The sequence below is a fragment of the Agelaius tricolor genome, unplaced genomic scaffold (assembly GCF_023055355.1).
Source record: "Agelaius tricolor isolate 1412-34295 unplaced genomic scaffold, bAgeTri1.0.p SCAF_89, whole genome shotgun sequence".
NCBI classification, from domain to species: Eukaryota; Metazoa; Chordata; class Aves; order Passeriformes; family Icteridae; genus Agelaius; species Agelaius tricolor.
Genome location: NW_027269349.1, coordinates 189,860 through 207,852, shown reverse-complemented (window position 1 = coordinate 207,852; position 17,993 = coordinate 189,860). Strand labels below are relative to the sequence as shown.

The 17,993-nt window shown below is 43.7% G+C and overlaps 1 protein-coding gene and 1 long non-coding RNA gene across 2 annotated transcripts; both read left to right on the top strand.

The window, feature by feature from the left end:
* Positions 1-568: 568 nt before the first annotated feature.
* TXNL1 (thioredoxin like 1) lies at positions 569-10,550 on the top strand. Its single transcript, XM_071418703.1, has 8 exons — positions 569-750; positions 1,954-2,050; positions 2,391-2,564; positions 2,808-2,930; positions 4,834-4,903; positions 7,454-7,626; positions 8,657-8,761; positions 10,329-10,550. The coding sequence occupies exons 1-8, from the start codon at positions 653-655 to the stop codon at positions 10,356-10,358; spliced, it is 870 nt and encodes a 289-aa protein (XP_071274804.1). The 5' UTR covers positions 569-652; the 3' UTR covers positions 10,359-10,550.
* Positions 10,551-14,283: 3,733 nt separating this feature from the next.
* Positions 14,284-16,912, top strand: LOC139585769 (uncharacterized). The gene is made up of 2 exons (XR_011677293.1): positions 14,284-14,872; positions 15,101-16,912. It is a non-coding gene; the product is annotated as an uncharacterized lncRNA (long non-coding RNA).
* The last annotated feature ends 1,081 nt before the right edge of the window (positions 16,913-17,993 follow it).

Below are 17,993 nucleotides of genomic sequence, written 5' to 3'. Positions count from 1 at the left end.
ATATTCCCGGTGTTTAGCAGGAAAAGCGGAATTATGAGACATCTTGAAGTGACATTATGTTGTGTTCTAAAGTACGTTGGGAAGTTGTCAGGAATGACGCTGCAAATTGGGTCGGAGAAAGTCCTGGATTTAATTTTGGTTTTATTTTGTGGTTATTACAAGCACTTATATCTTAGTTACCCCCATTTGGCTTCAGCGTTTATTTCGCAATTCTTTTCCGTATCGCGACAGCGCGACTTTATTAAAAAGCATAATTTAAGTAAGGTGACAAAAATTTACATCAGCCATCCCCATAACGTCACCAAAAAACGAGTTGATGACGAAACTAGTACTAAAGTTTTATTTTGATATTTAAAATCGCGTCTCCTCTCACAAATTCCCGCGCTTGCCCGTTCCCAAAATGGCCGCCGGGGGGCGCTGCGCCCCTCACGCCTGCCCGTTCTCAAAATGGCGGCCGGGGGCATCGCTGCCCGTTCTCAAAATGGCGGCCGGTGACGTCACTGCGTCCCTCGCTGCCCTGCCCCAAGATGGCGGCCGGGCGGGAGCGGAGCGGGGCGGGCGCGCCTGCGCCCGTGCCAGCGGTGCATGCCGGGCGTCCTGCCCGCCGTGACGCTGCACATCGCACCCGGCACCGCCACCGGGGCCCGCGGCCATGGCGGGCGTGAAGGTGATCGCCAACGACACCGAGTTCCAGCCCGAGCTGAGCGCCGCCGGCTCCCGCCTGGCCGTGGTGAAGTTCACCATGAGGGGGTGAGTGAGGGCGGGGGGCGGCTCCTGCGCGCCCGTTCCCCCTCAGGCTCCCGGGAAGGGCTCCGCTCTTCCCGTGTTTTTATTCGGGGTTCCCCGGCGCGGTTTGCAGCGTGAGGGGCGCTCCGGAACGCGTCAGTGCAGTCGCAGCATCAGCGCCTTTCTAAGTTCCGTGATTTTTAACACAATGTTCCCAGGTCCTGGCATAAATTCCCGTTTTTCCCGCCGAACCCACTGCCCGCGGACCCGCCAGCCCTCAGGCGCTCTGAGGGAGCAGGGGCTGCGCTGGTGTAAAGCCCCGTTAAAGGGCAGGAAAGTGATGGGAACAAGGCACGGACAACGCTAAATGCAACTTAAAACTTGGAAAAACATCTTTCGCCCCATAAAACTTGACTGGATCCGCACCCCATTTGCCCAGGACAAGTAGATTATCCCTTTTCCCCTCCTCAGCAGGGAGATGTAACTGTGATGAAATCGAGATGAATTTGTCACCAAGTGAACCTCGACATCTGAATGATTCCCGTTAATTTGTGAAATTAGGGAGAATAGTGATAATCTCAGGGGTTTGGGGGTTCATAGGGCACCTCATTATTTTTTGGCTGCTGCCTCTTAGTTATGGATGCTTTTTTGCCAATTTACTACGTCGGGGTTTTTTTATTCCACTTTTTGTTTCTCTTTCTCAGTGAGAAACTCCCTTTACAGGAATTGGTGCAGCTGAGCACTTCCTACACTTTTGTTGACGCAGAATAAATAAAAAATACACATTTTCATCCAAGCCAATGCAATTAAATCAAAAGAAACCAACTCTGTCTTCCCAGGGCCAAATAAATACGGGAATAACTGGTTATAGGTGTAAATGAGATTTGTTGTGGAACAATTTGATACGTGTTGACCATTTGAGTTGTGTGTAAATACAGTTTTTTTCCCAGGAGGTAGCATGGACTAATGATAGGAGTTTTTTGCTGCTTTTGCCCTCCTTTGTAACACTTTCTCGAGCAGGACTGTGGTAAAAATGCTGCAAATAAAGACAATAAATTGCAGGTTCCTAAATGTCGTCCTTCATTGTATCAGCAGCGGGCAGCCAGGTGGAGGGACTGTTCTTACAGCAGGATATCAGGAAGAGCAGGAACCTTCTAATTCCATTTGGGGCAGGCAATGACAAAGAACCAGAAGTGGAATTCAGTGGAAGTGTCACTTTTCCCCCAGGTGTGGCCCTTGCCTGCGGATCGCGCCCGCCTTCAACGCCCTGAGCAACAAATACCCACAGGCAACGTTCCTGGAGGTGGACGTGCACCAGTGCCAGGTGTGTGCTCCAGAGCCTTCCTGCTGCCCGGGAATGGGGACAGGGGAGGGCACGGCAGCCCTGGCACTGATTGCTCCCAGACTGGGAGAACAGATCCCTCCTAAGGAGGAATAGCCCTGCTGGGCTGCCCTTCCTTTGAGCAGTGTAAAAGCGCAGTAATTCACTGATCCTCAGCCCCAAGTAGTACTTGAGATATTGCACACGGCACCAGGGTGAATGACATAAATGTAAATCAAATAAAATAAAATAAATAAGTGGGTTCATCGGTGGGATGAGGCAGCTCCCAGTGGTGCAGGTGAGATTGCCTGAGGCACTAATGGGGACTCCCATCTGCTCCCAGGGCACGGCTGCCACCAACAACATCTCAGCAACGCCCACGTTCCTGTTCTTCCGCAACAAGGTGCGCATCGACCAGTACCAGGGAGCAGATGCCGTGGGCCTGGAGGACAAGATCAAACAGCACCTGGAGAACGATCCTGGCAACAGCGAAGACACAGACATCCCCAAAGGATACGTGAGTGTCTCCCCAGAGCTTTATTCTCTAGCTCAACTGCTAAAAAAATGCACTTGAAGTCAAATTTTAGGCAGAGCTGGCCGAGAAAACCACTTGTCTGGGCTCTCTGTTCCAGAAAAACTGTGAATATTGACATGTACACATTTAGTAAGAATGGAGAATCTCCATAATGATTAAAATGCATTTTGTGTGCCGTGCTGTGGCTGTCCCAGCTGTGAGCAGCTGTGTGCTCTCTGTCCCCAGATGGATCTGCTGCCCTTCATCAACAAGGCTGGCTGCGAGTGCCTCAACGAGAGCGACGAGCACGGCTTCGAGAACTGCCTGCGCAAGGACTCCTCCTACCTGGAGTCCGACTGCGACGAGCAGGTGTGCTGCACATGCTCCAGGGAGCTTCTGCTGAGGGGCTGGGGCCTTCAGGAGAGGGGCTGCAGCCCAGGGATCTGGGGATGTTCTCCTGCAGGGGCCCATGGATCCGGGGATGTTCTCCTGCAGGGGCCCATGGATCCAAGGCAGTGCTGCCCATGGATCCGGGGATGTTCTCCTGCAGGGGCCCATGGATCCGGGGATGTTCTCCGGCCCATGGATCCGGGGATGTTCTCCTGCAGGAGCCCATGGATCCAAGGCAGTGCTGCCCATGGATCCAGGGATGTTCTCCTGCAGGAGCCCAGGGATCCAAGGCAGTGCTGCCCATGGATCCGGGGATGTTCTCCTGCCCATGGATCCGGGGATGTTCTCCTGCAGGAGCCCATGGATCCAAGGCAGTGCTGCCCATGGATCCAGGGATGTTCTCCTGCAGGAGCCCATGGATCCAAGGCAGTGCTGCCCATGGATCCGGGGATGTTCTCCTGCCCATGGATCCGGGGATGTTCTCCTGCAGGAGCCCATGGATCCAAGGCAGTGCTGCCCATGGATCCAAGGCAGTGCTGCCCATGGATCCGGGGATGTTCTCCTGCAGGAGCCCATGGATCCAAGGCAGTGCTGCCCATGGATCCGGGGATGTTCTCCTGCAGGAGCCCATGGATCCAAGGCAGTGCTGCCCATGGATCCAAGGCAGTGCTGCCCATGGATCTGGGCATGTTCTCCTGCAGGAGCCCAGGGATCCGGGGATGTTCTCCTGCAGGAGCCCAGGGATCCAAGGCAGTGCTGCCCATGGATCTGGGGATGTTCTCCTGCAGGAGCCCATGGATCCAAGGCAGTGCTGCCCAGGGATCTGGGCATGTTCTCCTGCAGGAGCCCAGGGATCCGGGGATGTTCTCCTGCAGGAGCCCAGGGATCCAAGGCAGTGCTGCCCATGGATCTGGGGATGTTCTCCTGCAGGAGCCCATGGATCCAAGGCAGTGCTGCCCATGGATCCAAGGCAGTGCTGCCCATGGATCCAGGGATGTTCTCCTGCAGGAGCCCATGGATCCAAGGCAGTGCTGCCCATGGATCCAAGGCAGTGCTGCCCATGGATCTGGGGATGTTCTCCTGCAGGAGCCCAGGGATCCAAGGCAGTGCTGCCCATGGATCCGGGGATGTTCTCCTGCCCATGGATCCGGGGATGTTCTCCTGCAGGAGCCCATGGATTCAAGGCAGTGCTGCCCATGGATCCGGGGATGTTCTCCTGCAGGAGCCCATGGATCCAAGGCAGTGCTGCCCATGGATCCGGGGATGTTCTCCTGCAGGAGCCCATGGATCCAAGGCAGTGCTGCCCATGGATCTGGGGATGTTCTCCTGCAGGAGCCCATGGATCCAAGGCAGTGCTGCCCATGGATCCAAGGCAGTGCTGCCCATGGATCTGGGGATGTTCTCCTGCAGGAGCCCATGGATCCAAGGCAGTGCTGCCCATGGATCCAAGGCAGTGCTGCCCATGGATCTGGGGATGTTCTCCTGCAGGAGCCCATGGATCCAAGGCAGTGCTGCCCATGGATCCAAGGCAGTGCTGCCCATGGATCTGGGGATGTTCTCCTGCAGGAGCCCAGGGATCCGGGGATGTTCTCCTGCAGGAGCCCATGGATCCAAGGCAGTGCTGCCCATGGATCTGGGGATGTTCTCCTGCAGGAGCCCATGGATCCAAGGCAGTGCTGCCCGGGGATCTGGGCATGTTCTCCCACAGGCTCCAAAGGTTTCCCCCCTGAGGATGCCCAGGGCAGTAAGGGGCCAGGATGGGTGGAACAGGAGAAGTGAGCCCAGCATTTTATTCCAGAGCTGCCTTATCCCTGGTTCCTGTGCTGGGCTGGTTCCAAGTGCAGAAATCAGAGTGTAATTTTGGTTTTTTTTCCTTCCACAGCTGCTCATCACTGTAGCTTTTAGTCAGCCTGTCAAGCTGTACTCCATGAAACTGCAGGGGCCAGACAATGGTGAGTGCTGCAGGTAGAATGATTTATTGTTGGTTGGTGGGCAAAAATTAGAGTTTGACACACAAATCACAGGATTTATTATAGATTGATACACAAAGTATTCATTATAGTTTGATACACAAAGAGAAGTGATGCACAAATCAAAATGTTTATTATAGATTGACACACAAAGTGTTTATTAGAGATTTATACACACAGAGAAGTGTTTATTATAGACTGATACACAAATATAAGTTTTCTTATAGATTGATAATCTATACACAAATATATATTAAGTATTTATAAGAGATTGATATAGACATATAAGTATTATAGATTGATACCCAAATTATTTATTGTAGTTTAATACACAAATAGAAATATTAGAGATTGATTCACAGGTAGAAGTGTTTATTATAGATTGATAGACAAAGAGAAGTGTTTGTTATTTATTGATACACATTTACAAGTATTTATTATGGACTGATACACAAATAGAAATATTTATTATGGATTCATACACACATAGAAATATTTATTATAATTTGATACACAATTTATAAATTGAAATATTTGTTACAGATTGATGCACACAGAAGTATTACACATCGATACACTGAAAGAAATATTTATTATAGGTTGATACACAAATATTTACCATACTTTAACACACAAACAGAAGTGTTTATTACAGTTTACTACACAAAGAGAAGTGTTCATAGTTTAGTAGGCTGCAGAGAGAACCTGGCTGTAATTCCAGGCTGGAGTGAGAGCCACTGAAATCTTCCCATGTTCTGTAGTAACCCAATCTCCTGGCTGGGTTCTGCCATCCCTGGGCTCTGTAATTCCCATTTCCCTGTGTGTGTGTCCAGGCAGGCCCCAATCCATCCCTGGGCTCTGTAATTCCCATTTCCCTGTGTGTGTGTCCCCAATCCATCCCTGGGCTCTGTAATTCCCATTTCCCTGTGTGTGTGTCCAGGGCCCCAAATCCATCCCTGGGCTCTGTAATTCCCATTTCCCTGTGTGTGTGTCCCCAATCCATCCCTGGGCTCTGTAATTCCCATTTCCCTGTGTGTGTGTCCAGGGCCCCAAATCCATCCCTGGGCTCTGTAATTCCCATTTCCCTGTGTGTGTGTCCAGGCAGGCCCCAATCCATCCCTGGGCTCTGTAATTCCCATTTCCCTGTGTGTCCAGGGCAGGCCCCAATCCATCCCTGGGCTCTGTAATTCCCATTTCCCTGTCTGTGTGTCCCCAATCCATCCCTGGGCTCTGCAATTCCCATTTCCCTGTGTGTGTGTCCAGGCAGGCCCCAATCCATCCCTGGGCTCTGTAATTCCCATTTCCCTGTGTGTGTGTCCAGGGCAGGGCCCCAAATCCATCCCTGGGCTCTGCAATTCCCGTTTCCCTGTGTCTGTCCCAGGGCAGGGCCCCAAATCCATCCCTGGGCTCTGTAATTCCCATTTCCCTGTGTGTCCAGGCCCCAATCCATCCCTGGGCTCTGCAATTCCCATTTCCCTGTGTGTGTGTCCAGGCAGGCCCCAAATCCATCCCTGGGCTCTGCAATTCCCGTTTCCCTGTGTGTCCAGGGCCCCAAATCCATCCCTGGGTCTGCAATTCCCATTTCCCTGTGTGTGTGTCCAGGGCAGGGCCCCAAATCCATCCCTGGGCTCTGTAATTCCCATTTCCCTGTGTGTGTGTCCCCAATCCATCCCTGGGCTCTGCAATTCCCATTTCCCTGTGTGTCCAGGCCCCAAATCCATCCCTGGGCTCTGCAATTCCCGTTTCCCTGTGTGTCCAGGCCCCAAATCCATCCCTGGGCTCTGCAATTCCCGTTTCCCTGTGTGTCCAGGGCCCCAAATCCATCCCTGGGCTCTGTAATTCCCATTTCCCTGTGTGTGTGTCCAGGGCAGGGCCCCAAATCCATCCCTGGGCTCTGTAATTCCCATTTCCCTGTGTGTGTGTCCAGGGCAGGGCCCCAAATCCATCAAGATTTTCATCAACCTGGAGTGAGCTCCACTGAAATCTTCCCCATGTTCTGTAGTAACCCAATCTCCTGGCTGGGTTCTGCCATCCCTGGGCTCTGTAATTCCCATTTCCCTGTGTGTGTGTCCCCAGTCCATCCCTGGGCTCTGTAATTCCCGTTTCCCTGTGTGTCCAGGGCCCCAAATCCATCCCTGGGCTCTGTAATTCCCATTTCCCTGTGTGTCCAGGGCCCCAAATCCATCCCTGGGCTCTGCAATTCCCGTTTCCCTGTGTGTCCAGGCCCCAAATCCATCCCTGGGCTCTGCAATTCCCATTTCCCTGTGTGTCCAGGGCCCCAAATCCATCCCTGGGCTCTGCAATTCCCGTTTCCCTGTGTGTCCAGGCCCCAAATCCATCCCTGGGCTCTGTAATTCCCATTTCCCTGTGTGTCCAGGGCCCCAAATCCATCCCTGGGCTCTGCAATTCCCGTTTCCCTGTGTGTGCAGGGCCCCAAATCCATCCCTGGGTCTGCAATTCCCGTTTCCCTGTGTGTGCAGGGCCCCAAATCCATCCCTGGGTCTGCAATTCCCGTTTCCCTGTGTCCCCCAGGGCAGGGCCCCAAATCCATCAAGATTTTCATCAACCTGCCGCGCTCCATGGACTTTGAGGAGGCGGAGCGCAGCGAGCCCACGCAGGCCCTGCAGCTGGGCCCCGAGGACATCAGGGAGGATGGCATCGTGCAGCTGCGCTACGTCAAGTTCCAGAACGTCAACAGTGTCACTGTGAGTGCCACCGGCCCGGGGGCTGGCCCTGCTCTGCTGGTCCTCACTTCCTGTCAGAGCCCAGCCAGGCAGGGGCTGCGGGGAGTGGGGAATCCCAGCTCGGGGGTGGAGCAGGCTGCCAGCAAAACAGAGCTGCTCTCTGAGTAGTTATGGAATGGAGAGCCAGAGAGCTGGGTAATGGAGATAAAGCTCCCACAGCTGGAGCAGCTGGAACAGGTGTGCAGGTGTCACAACCCAGGACACCCCTCTGGGTGCCTGGGACAGCCCAGAAACCCAAAACACCTTGGGTTTGATTGGGACCCGTGGATTGTGACCCATGGATTGTGACCCATGGATTGTGACCCAGTTCCCAACCTTAGATGGAGATCTGCAGGCCACACAGTTTAGGTAGAATAGCAGTGAAGTTATCACAGGGTGGAAAGGCAGATTTGGGTTTTTAGAATGGAGATCCAGGGGGCTGGGTGTGCCCAGCCTTTCTCCTGCTTCTTGGCCTCCATGTTCTGCTGTGAGGGTGGCACTTGGGTTGGGTTGGAGTAGAAGCTGCCTGTCTAACACAGTTATTGTGAACCTTGCACAGGCAGCTTTCAGTGTAAAGACACAACACAGGGTGCCTGGAGCTGTCCTGCTGCACAGACCCCAGCAGGAGCAGGGAAAGAACTTTCTAGATAAGGTACAATAAACAGCCTTGAGAGCCCTGACTCCTCCTTCAGGTGCCCGGCTGGGAAAAGAGATTTCTAACTCTTCTTGAATCAGCCTGATCCAGCAATGAGGAGCTGACTCCATGTTTCACAGGGCTAGTTTATTATTTTATGTTTTTTATATTACTAAAGCTATACTAAAAGAAGAAAGGATTTCATCAGAAAGCTAGCAAGGAACAGAAAGGATTGATAATAAAATCAACAACCACACGGAACCAATCCCAGACGCACCAGCACTCACTGTGCTCCTGAGGCCTCTCAGAAAAAAGGGTTTTCCAGAAATTCCAATCTGGGATGCAAATCCAGCCCTTATTTTGCTTTTCCTTGTGCAGTTGTTCGTGCAGTCCAATCACGGCGACGAAGAGACGACGAGGATCACCTACTTCACCTTCATTGGCACCCCAGTGCAGGCCACCAACATGAACGACTTCAAACGAGTGAGTGCTGAAGAAAACCTGAGAAATCCTTCTTTTCATTTATTTCTACTTGAAAATAAACTCCTGCAGTAGTCATGGTGCAAATTGCAGAGCACTGACACCGGAATTCTAGCAGCAAAACTTGATCTGAACTAAAACTTCATTTGTTTTTTGAACTACAACCTCATTTCTCCTTTTAACTAAAACTTCATTCCTTTATTAAACTAAAACTTCATTTCTTTATTGAACTAAAACTTCATTCCTTTATTGAACTAAAACTTCATTCCTTTATTGAACTAAAACTTCATTTCTGCCATGCTAAGAACATTCAACACTCATTCTGCTGCTCTAAAATAAACACAGACCTCCCTCATTGACTGCAAACACTTCCTGTTTCTTTATTTCCAATTTCTTTTGCCATTTTTCCCCTTTTTCTCCTGCTTTTTCTACTTTTCCTTTCTTTTGCCCATTTATTCCCATTTCCTCCCTCATTTTTCCCAAAATCCCATTTTTTTGGTCAACTCACACATCTGGAGCAGCTGTAGGTGTCAGTGCAGGGATGAAATGAAAGTCCCAATTTTCTTCTATTTTTTCTACTTTTCCCTTTTTTTTTTGCCCATTTATTCCCATTTCCCTCCTCATTTTTCCCCAAAATCCCCATTTTTCTCCTTTTTCCTCATTTTCCTGCCTTTTTCCTCCTTTTTTCATTCTCCTCAACATAACCATTTCCCCCCTGCAAAATACTTTAATTTTTTCCCCAAAATTACCATTTGTTCCCTATAAAATTCCCATTTCACCCCAAAATCCCAAGAAATGGGGATTTTGGGGCAGAAAAGAGGGAATTTTGAGGGGAAAAAAGGGAATTTTGGGGAAAAGAAAAGCGAACTTTGCTGGGGAGGGAAATTGGGGATTTTTGGGCGGAATTTGGGGATTTTTGTGGGGAAAATGGGGATTTTTGAGGGGGAAAAAGGGAATTTTGATGGGAAAAAAGGGAATTTTCGGGCAAAGAAAAGCGAACTTTGCTGGGGATGGAAATTGGGGATTTTTGGGGGGAAATGGGGATTTTTGAGTGGAAAAAAGGGAATTTTGGGGAAAAGAAAAGCGAACTTTGCAGGGGAGGGAAATTGGGGATTTTTGAGGGGAAAATGGGGATTTTTGAGGGGGAAATGGAGATTTTTGAGGGAAATTGTGGATTTTTGAGGGGGAAAAAAGGGAATTTTGGGGAAAAGAAAAGCGAACTTTGCAGGGAAGGGAAATTGAGCATTTTTGAGGGAAAATGGGGATTTTTGAGGGAAAATTGGGATTTTTGAGGGGGAAAAAAGGGAATTTTGGGGCAAAGAAAAGTGAACTTTGCTGGGGAGGGAAATGGAGCATTTTTGAGGGGAAATTGGGGATTTTTGAGGGGAATTGGGGATTTTTGAGGGGGAAAGAGGGAATTTTGTGGAAAAGAAAAGCGAACTTTGCTGGGGACGGAAATTGAGTATTTTTGAGGGAAATTGAGCATTTTTGAGGGAAAAAAAGGGATTTTTAAGGGGAAAAAAAAGGGAATTTTGGGCAATAGGTTTGACTGTGCTGTTTCCTCCTGCAGGTAGTGGGCAAGAAGGGCGAGAGCCACTAGGGAGCTGCCCTGGGCAGGCTGGGTTTGCTGTGTCCATTCCGGATGGGTGCTGCCACGAGCAGGGACTGTCCCTTGGTTTGTGCCATTCCCAATAAACCCTTGCTTTAGCTGGAGCCTCTTCCTCCTCTCCTCCTCCTCCTCCTCCTGCTGCTGCTGCCGCTGCTGGATTTGTAAATAAAAGCGCTGACTTTTGCCAAGGTGCATTTTCTACAGGCAGGAAACACAGCTCACAGTGACTCTGGGATTTATGGCATTTATAGGGTGCATTTCCTGCACACACAGCTCACAGTGACTCTGGGATTTATGGCATTTATAGGGTGCATTTCCTGCACACACAGCTCACAGTGACTCTGGGATTTATGGCATTTATAGGGTGCATTTCCTGCACACACAGCTCACAGTGACTCTGGGATTTATGGCATTTATAGGGTGCATTTCCTGCACACACAGCTCACAGTGACTCTGGGATTTATGGCATTTATAGGGTGCATTTCCTGCACACACAGCTGGGAGTGACTCTGGGATTTATGGCATTTATAGGGTGCATTTCCTGCACACACAGCTCACAGTGACTCTGGGATTTATGGCATTTATAGGGTGCATTTCCTGCACACACAGCTCACAGTGACTCTGGGATTTATGGCATTTATAGGGTGCATTTCCTGCACACACAGCTCACAGTGACTCTGGGATTTATGGCATTTATAGGGTGCATTTCCTGCACACACAGCTCACAGTGACTCTGGGATTTATGGCATTTATAGGGTGCATTTCCTGCACACACAGCTCACAGTGACTCTGGGATTTATGGCATTTATAGGGTGCATTTCCTGCACACACAGCTGGGAGTGACTCTGGGATTTATGGCATTTATAGGGTGCATTTCCTGCACACACAGCTCACAGTGACTCTGGGATTTATGGCATTTATAGGGTGCATTTCCTGCACACACAGCTGGGAGTGACTCTGGGATTTATGGCATTTATAGGGTGCATTTCCTGCACACACAGCTGGGAGTGACTCTGGGATTTATGGCATTTATAGGGTGCATTTCCTGCACACACAGCTGGGAGTGACTCTGGGATTTATGGCATTTATAGGGTGCATTTCCTGCACACACAGCTCACAGTGACTCTGGGATTTATGGCATTTATAGGGTGCATTTCCTGCACACACAGCTCACAGTGACTCTGGGATTTATGGCATTTATAGGGTGCATTTCCTGCACACACAGCTCACAGTGACTCTGGGATTTATGGCATTTATAGGGTGCATTTCCTGCACACACAGCTCACAGTGACTCTGGGATTTATGGCATTTATAGGGTGCATTTCCTGCACACACAGCTGGGAGTGACTCTGGGATTTATGGCATTTATAGGGTGCATTCCCTGCACACACAGCTGGGAGTGACTCTGGGATTTATGGCATTTATAGGGTGCATTTCCTGCACACACAGCTGGGAGTGACTCTGGGATTTATGGCATTTATAGGGTGCATTTCCTGCACACACAGCTCACAGTGACTCTGGGATTTATGGCATTTATAGGGTGCATTTCCTGCACACACAGCTCACAGTGACTCTGGGATTTATGGCATTTATAGGGTGCATTTCCTGCACACACAGCTCACAGTGACTCTGGGATTTATGGCATTTATAGGGTGCATTTCCTGCACACACAGCTGGGAGTGACTCTGGGATTTATGGCATTTATAGGGTGCATTTCCTGCACACACAGCTCACAGTGACTCTGGGATTTATGGCATTTATAGGGTGCATTTCCTGCACACACAGCTGGGAGTGACTCTGGGATTTATGGCATTTATAGGGTGCATTTCCTGCACACACAGCTCACAGTGACTCTGGGATTTATGGCATTTATAGGGTGCATTTCCTGCACACACAGCTGGGAGTGACTCTGGGATTTATGGCATTTATAGGGTGCATTTCCTGCACACACAGCTCACAGTGACTCTGGGATTTATGGCATTTATAGGGTGCATTTCCTGCACACACAGCTCAGAGTGACTCTGGGATTTATGGCATTTATAGGGTGCATTTCCTGCACACACAGCTCAGAGTGACTCTGGGATTTATGGCATTTATAGGGTGCATTTCCTGCACACACAGCTCACAGTGACTCTGGGATTTATGGCATTTATAGGGTGCATTTCCTGCACACACAGCTCACAGTGACTCTGGGATTTATGGCATTTATAGGGTGCATTTCCTGCACACACAGCTCACAGTGACTCTGGGATTTATGGCATTTATAGGGTGCATTTCCTGCACACACAGCTGGGAGTGACTCTGGGATTTATGGCATTTATAGGGTGCATTTCCTGCACACACAGCTCACAGTGACTCTGGGATTTATGGCATTTATAGGGTGCATTTCCTGCACACACAGCTCACAGTGACTCTGGGATTTATGGCATTTATAGGGTGCATTTCCTGCACACACAGCTCAGAGTGACTCTGGGATTTATGGCATTTATAGGGTGCATTTCCTGCACACACAGCTGGGAGTGACTCTGGGATTTATGGCATTTATAGGGTGCATTTCCTGCACACACAGCTGGGAGTGACTCTGGGATTTATGGCATTTATAGGGTGCATTTCCTGCACACACAGCTCACAGTGACTCTGGGATTTATGGCATTTATAGGGTGCATTTCCTGCACACACAGCTCACAGTGACTCTGGGATTTATGGCATTTATAGGGTGCATTTCCTGCACACACAGCTCACAGTGACTCTGGGATTTATGGCATTTATAGGGTGCATTTCCTGCACACACAGCTCAGAGTGACTCTGGGATTTATGGCATTTATAGGGTGCATTTCCTGCACACACAGCTGGGAGTGACTCTGGGATTTATGGCATTTATAGGGTGCATTTCCTGCACACACAGCTCACAGTGACTCTGGGATTTATGGCATTTATAGGGTGCATTTCCTGCACACACAGCTCACAGTGACTCTGGGATTTATGGCATTTATAGGGTGCATTTCCTGCACACACAGCTCAGAGTGACTCTGGGATTTATGGCATTTATAGGGTGCATTTCCTGCACACACAGCTCACAGTGACGCTGGGATTTATGGCATTTATAGGGTGCATTTCCTGCACACACAGCTGGGAGTGACTCTGGGATTTATGGCATTTATAGGGTGCATTTCCTGCACACACAGCTCACAGTGACTCTGGGATTTATGGCATTTATAGGGTGCATTTCCTGCACACACAGCTGGGAGTGACTCTGGGATTTATGGCATTTATAGGGTGCATTTCCTGCACACACAGCTCACAGTGACTCTGGGATTTATGGCATTTATAGGGTGCATTTCCTGCACACACAGCTGGGAGTGACTCTGGGATTTATGGCATTTATAGGGTGCATTTCCTGCACACACAGCTCACAGTGACTCTGGGATTTATGGCATTTATAGGGTGCATTTCCTGCACACACAGCTCACAGTGACTCTGGGATTTATGGCATTTATAGGGTGCATTTCCTGCACACACAGCTCACAGTGACTCTGGGATTTATGGCATTTATAGGGTGCATTTCCTGCACACACAGCTCACAGTGACTCTGGGATTTATGGCATTTATAGGGTGCATTTCCTGCACACACAGCTGGGAGTGACTCTGGGATTTATGGCATTTATAGGGTGCATTTCCTGCACACACAGCTCACAGTGACTCTGGGATTTATGGCATTTATAGGGTGCATTTCCTACAGATTATTGATTATTGATTGATCAACAAATAGAAATTTATTCTAGATTGACACAGTTTATTGATATACAAATAGAAATATTTATTACAGATTGACACACAGATTATTGATGATAGATTGATAGAAATATTTATTACAGATTGACACAGATTATTGATTATTGATCATAGATTGATAGAAATATTTATTACAAATTGACACACAGATTATTGGTTATTGATTGATCCACAAATAGAAATATTTATCCTAGATTGACACAGATTATTGATTATAGATTGATCCGCAAATAGAAATTTATTCCAGATTGATTGATCCACACATAGAAATATTTATTCCAGATTGACACAGATTTTTGATCCACACATAGAAATATTTATTGTAGATTGATTGATCCACACATAGAAATATTGATTATTGATTGACAAATATTATTGATTATAGATTCATCCACACATAGAAATATTTATTCTAGATTGACACAGATTATTGATCATAGATTGATAGAAATATTTATTCCGGATTGACACAGATTATTGATCCACACATAGAAATATTTATCCTATATTGAAACACAGGTTATTGGTTATTGATTGATCAACAAATAGAAATTTATCCTAGATTGACACACAGATTATTGATTATAGATCCAGAAATGGAAATATTTATTATAGATTGATTGATCCACACATAGAAATATTCATTACAGATTGATCCACAGATTATTGATCCAGAAATAGAAATTTATCCTAGATTGACACACAGATTATTGGTTATTGATTATGGATTGATGCACAAATGATAATAGTTATTCTAGATTGATCCACAGATTATTGATCCACACATAGAAATATTGATTACAGATTATTGGTTATTGAGCCACAAATAGAAATATTGATTATAGATTGATCCACACATAGAAATTTATCCTAGATTGACACACAGATTATTGATTATTGATTGATCCACAAATGGAAATTTATTACGGATTGACACACAGATTATTGATCCACAAATGGAAATATTTATTCTAGATTGATTGATCCACACATAGAAATATTTATCCTAGATTGGCTCACAAATTATTGATTATTTATTGATCCACAAATAGAAATTTATCCTAGATTGACACACAGATTATTGGTCATTGATCCACACATAGAAATATTGATTATAGATTGATCCACCAATATAAATTTATTCTAGATTGACACACAGATTATTGATTATTGATTCTTGATCCACAAATAGAAATATTTATTCTAGATTGATTGATCCACACATAGAAATATTCATTACAGATTGATCCACAAATAGAAATACTGATTACAGATTATTGATTATTTATCCACACATAGAAATATTTATTATAGATTGACACACAGATTATTGATTATTGATTGATCCACCTATATAAATTTATTCTAGATTGACACACAGATTATTGATTATTGATTGATCCACAAATAGAAACATTTATCCCAGATTGACTCACAGATTATTGATTATAGATTGATCCACAAATATAAATTTATTCTGGATTTACACACAGATTATTGATTATTGATCCACAAATAGAAATTTATTCTAGATTGACACAGATTATTGATTATAGATTGATAGAAATATTTATTACAGATTGACACAGATTATTGATCCACACATAGAAATATTTATTATAGATTGATCCACACATAGAAATTTATTCTGGATTGACACAGATTATTGATTATAGATTATTGATCCACCAATAGAAATTTATCCTAGATTGACACACAGATTATTGATTATTGATTATTGATCCCCAAATAGAAATTTATTCTAGATTGACACAGATTATTGATTATAGATTGATCCACAAATAGAAATTTATTCCATATTGACACACAGATTAATTTAACAAAAAGAAAACTACAAAAAAGCCCACAAAGGAAGAAGAAAAAACCCTTTAAATGCCTGAAAAAAATAAAAATAAATTTAAAATAAACTTTGATCCACACATAGAAATATTTATCCTAGATTGACACAGATTATTGATTATTGATTATTGATCCACACATAGAAATATTTATTCCAGATTGACACACATCAAGAAAAATAAAAAAGAGAATAAAAAACCACAAAGAAATAGGAAAAAAACCCCAAAGGAAACGCCCCAAACAAGAATAAGAATGAAAAAAATAAAATTAAAACCCTAAAAAACCCCAAAATAAATAAAAATAACGATTAAAAACCAAAACCAACCCCACAAAATATTAAAAAATATTTGAAATAGGAAAATAGATTGAAAAAAATCTAAAAATCTAAAAAAACCCACAAAAATATAAATATAAAAACCAAAATAAATAATAAAAAACCAATAATAAAAAATAAAGAATAATAGAAAAAACCCCACAAAGAAATAGAAAAAGCCCTGAAAAGCTCCAAAAATAAAAATAATAATTAAAATTAAAAAAAGAGAATTAAAGCCAGCCCCACACACCATTAAAAATAATTAAAAAAAAAAATAAAAGACACAAAAAATCAAAACCAAAAGAAACTCCCCCGGGAAAATAAAATAAAAATAAAATAAAATAAAAATAAAATAAAAATAAATAATAAAATAAAAATAAATAATAAAATAAAAAACCAGAACCCACCAAAATAATAAAAAATAAAGCAGGAAAACACGCAAAAAATGAACCCCACCAAATGAAAATAATAATAATTCAAAATAAAATAAAAGCCAAAATTACAAAATAATAAAAATGAAGAAAAATAAAAAAACAGGTAAAAAATGAACCCCACCAAATAGAAATAGCAGTAATTCAAATATAAAATAAAAAGCCTAAATAAAATACAAAAATAAAATAAAAACTTAAATAAAAAAATAAAATGCAAAATAAAATACAAAAATAAAATAAAAAATAAAATACAAAATAAAATAAAAAATAAAATACAAAAATTAAATACAAAATAAAATACAAAAATAAAATAAAAAATAAAATACAAAAATAAAATACAAAATAATATACAAAAATTAAATAAAAAATAAAATACAAAACTTAAATACAAAATAAAATACAAAAATAAAATAAAAAATAAAATAAAAAATAAAATAAAAAATAAAATAAAAAATTAAATAAAAAATAAAATACGAAAATAAAATACAAAATAAAATACAAAAATAAAATACAAAAATAACGTAAAAAACAAAATACAAAATAAAATAGAAAAATTAAATAAAAAATAGAATACAAAAGTAAAATACAAAATAAAATAAAAAGTAAAATACAAAAAAAAAAATAAAATACAAAAATAAAATACAAAAATAAAATACAAAATAAAATACAGAAATAAAATACAAAATAAAATACAAAAATAAATAAAATACAAAAATTAAATAGAAAATAAAACCTCGCCCCAAAATTTAAAAAAATCATTAAAAATAGAAAAAAACCCACACCAAATTTACAATAAAATGGAAAAAACCCGCAAAAATGGAAAAATAATTGAGAAAAAACCCACAAAGAAAAACCCATCAAAAAATTGAAGAAATAATAATAGTAAAAAACACCAAAATTTGAAAATAATTCAAAATAGAAAAACCAGAAAAACCCTCGCAAAAATAAAAATGAAATTAAAATAGAATAAAAAGAAATGAAAATAAAATTAAAAATAAATTAAAAATAAAAATAAAAATAAATAAAAATAAATAAAAATAAATTCAAAATTAAATTAAAAATAAAAAGTGAAATTAAAATTAAAAACACCTCTTAAAAATGGAATAGAATTAAAAATAGAAAAACCCCACAAAACTAAAAACCCAAAAAATAAAAATAAAATTTAAAAACCAAAGCGAAAAATAAAAGAAAAACCAAAAACCCCCAAAATAATTTAAATAAAAAAGGAAT

Excerpts from the sequence above, each read along its gene's own strand:
- TXNL1 (XM_071418703.1), top strand. The coding sequence starts at position 653 with ATGGCGGGCGTGAAGGTGATCGCCAACGACACCGAGTTCCAGCCCGAG. Across the intron at positions 2,565-2,807 it reads CAGACATCCCCAAAGGATAC|ATGGATCTGCTGCCCTTCAT; the intron begins GTGAGTGTCTCC and ends CTCTGTCCCCAG. Across the intron at positions 4,904-7,453 it reads ACTGCAGGGGCCAGACAATG|GGCAGGGCCCCAAATCCATC; the intron begins GTGAGTGCTGCA and ends TGTGTCCCCCAG.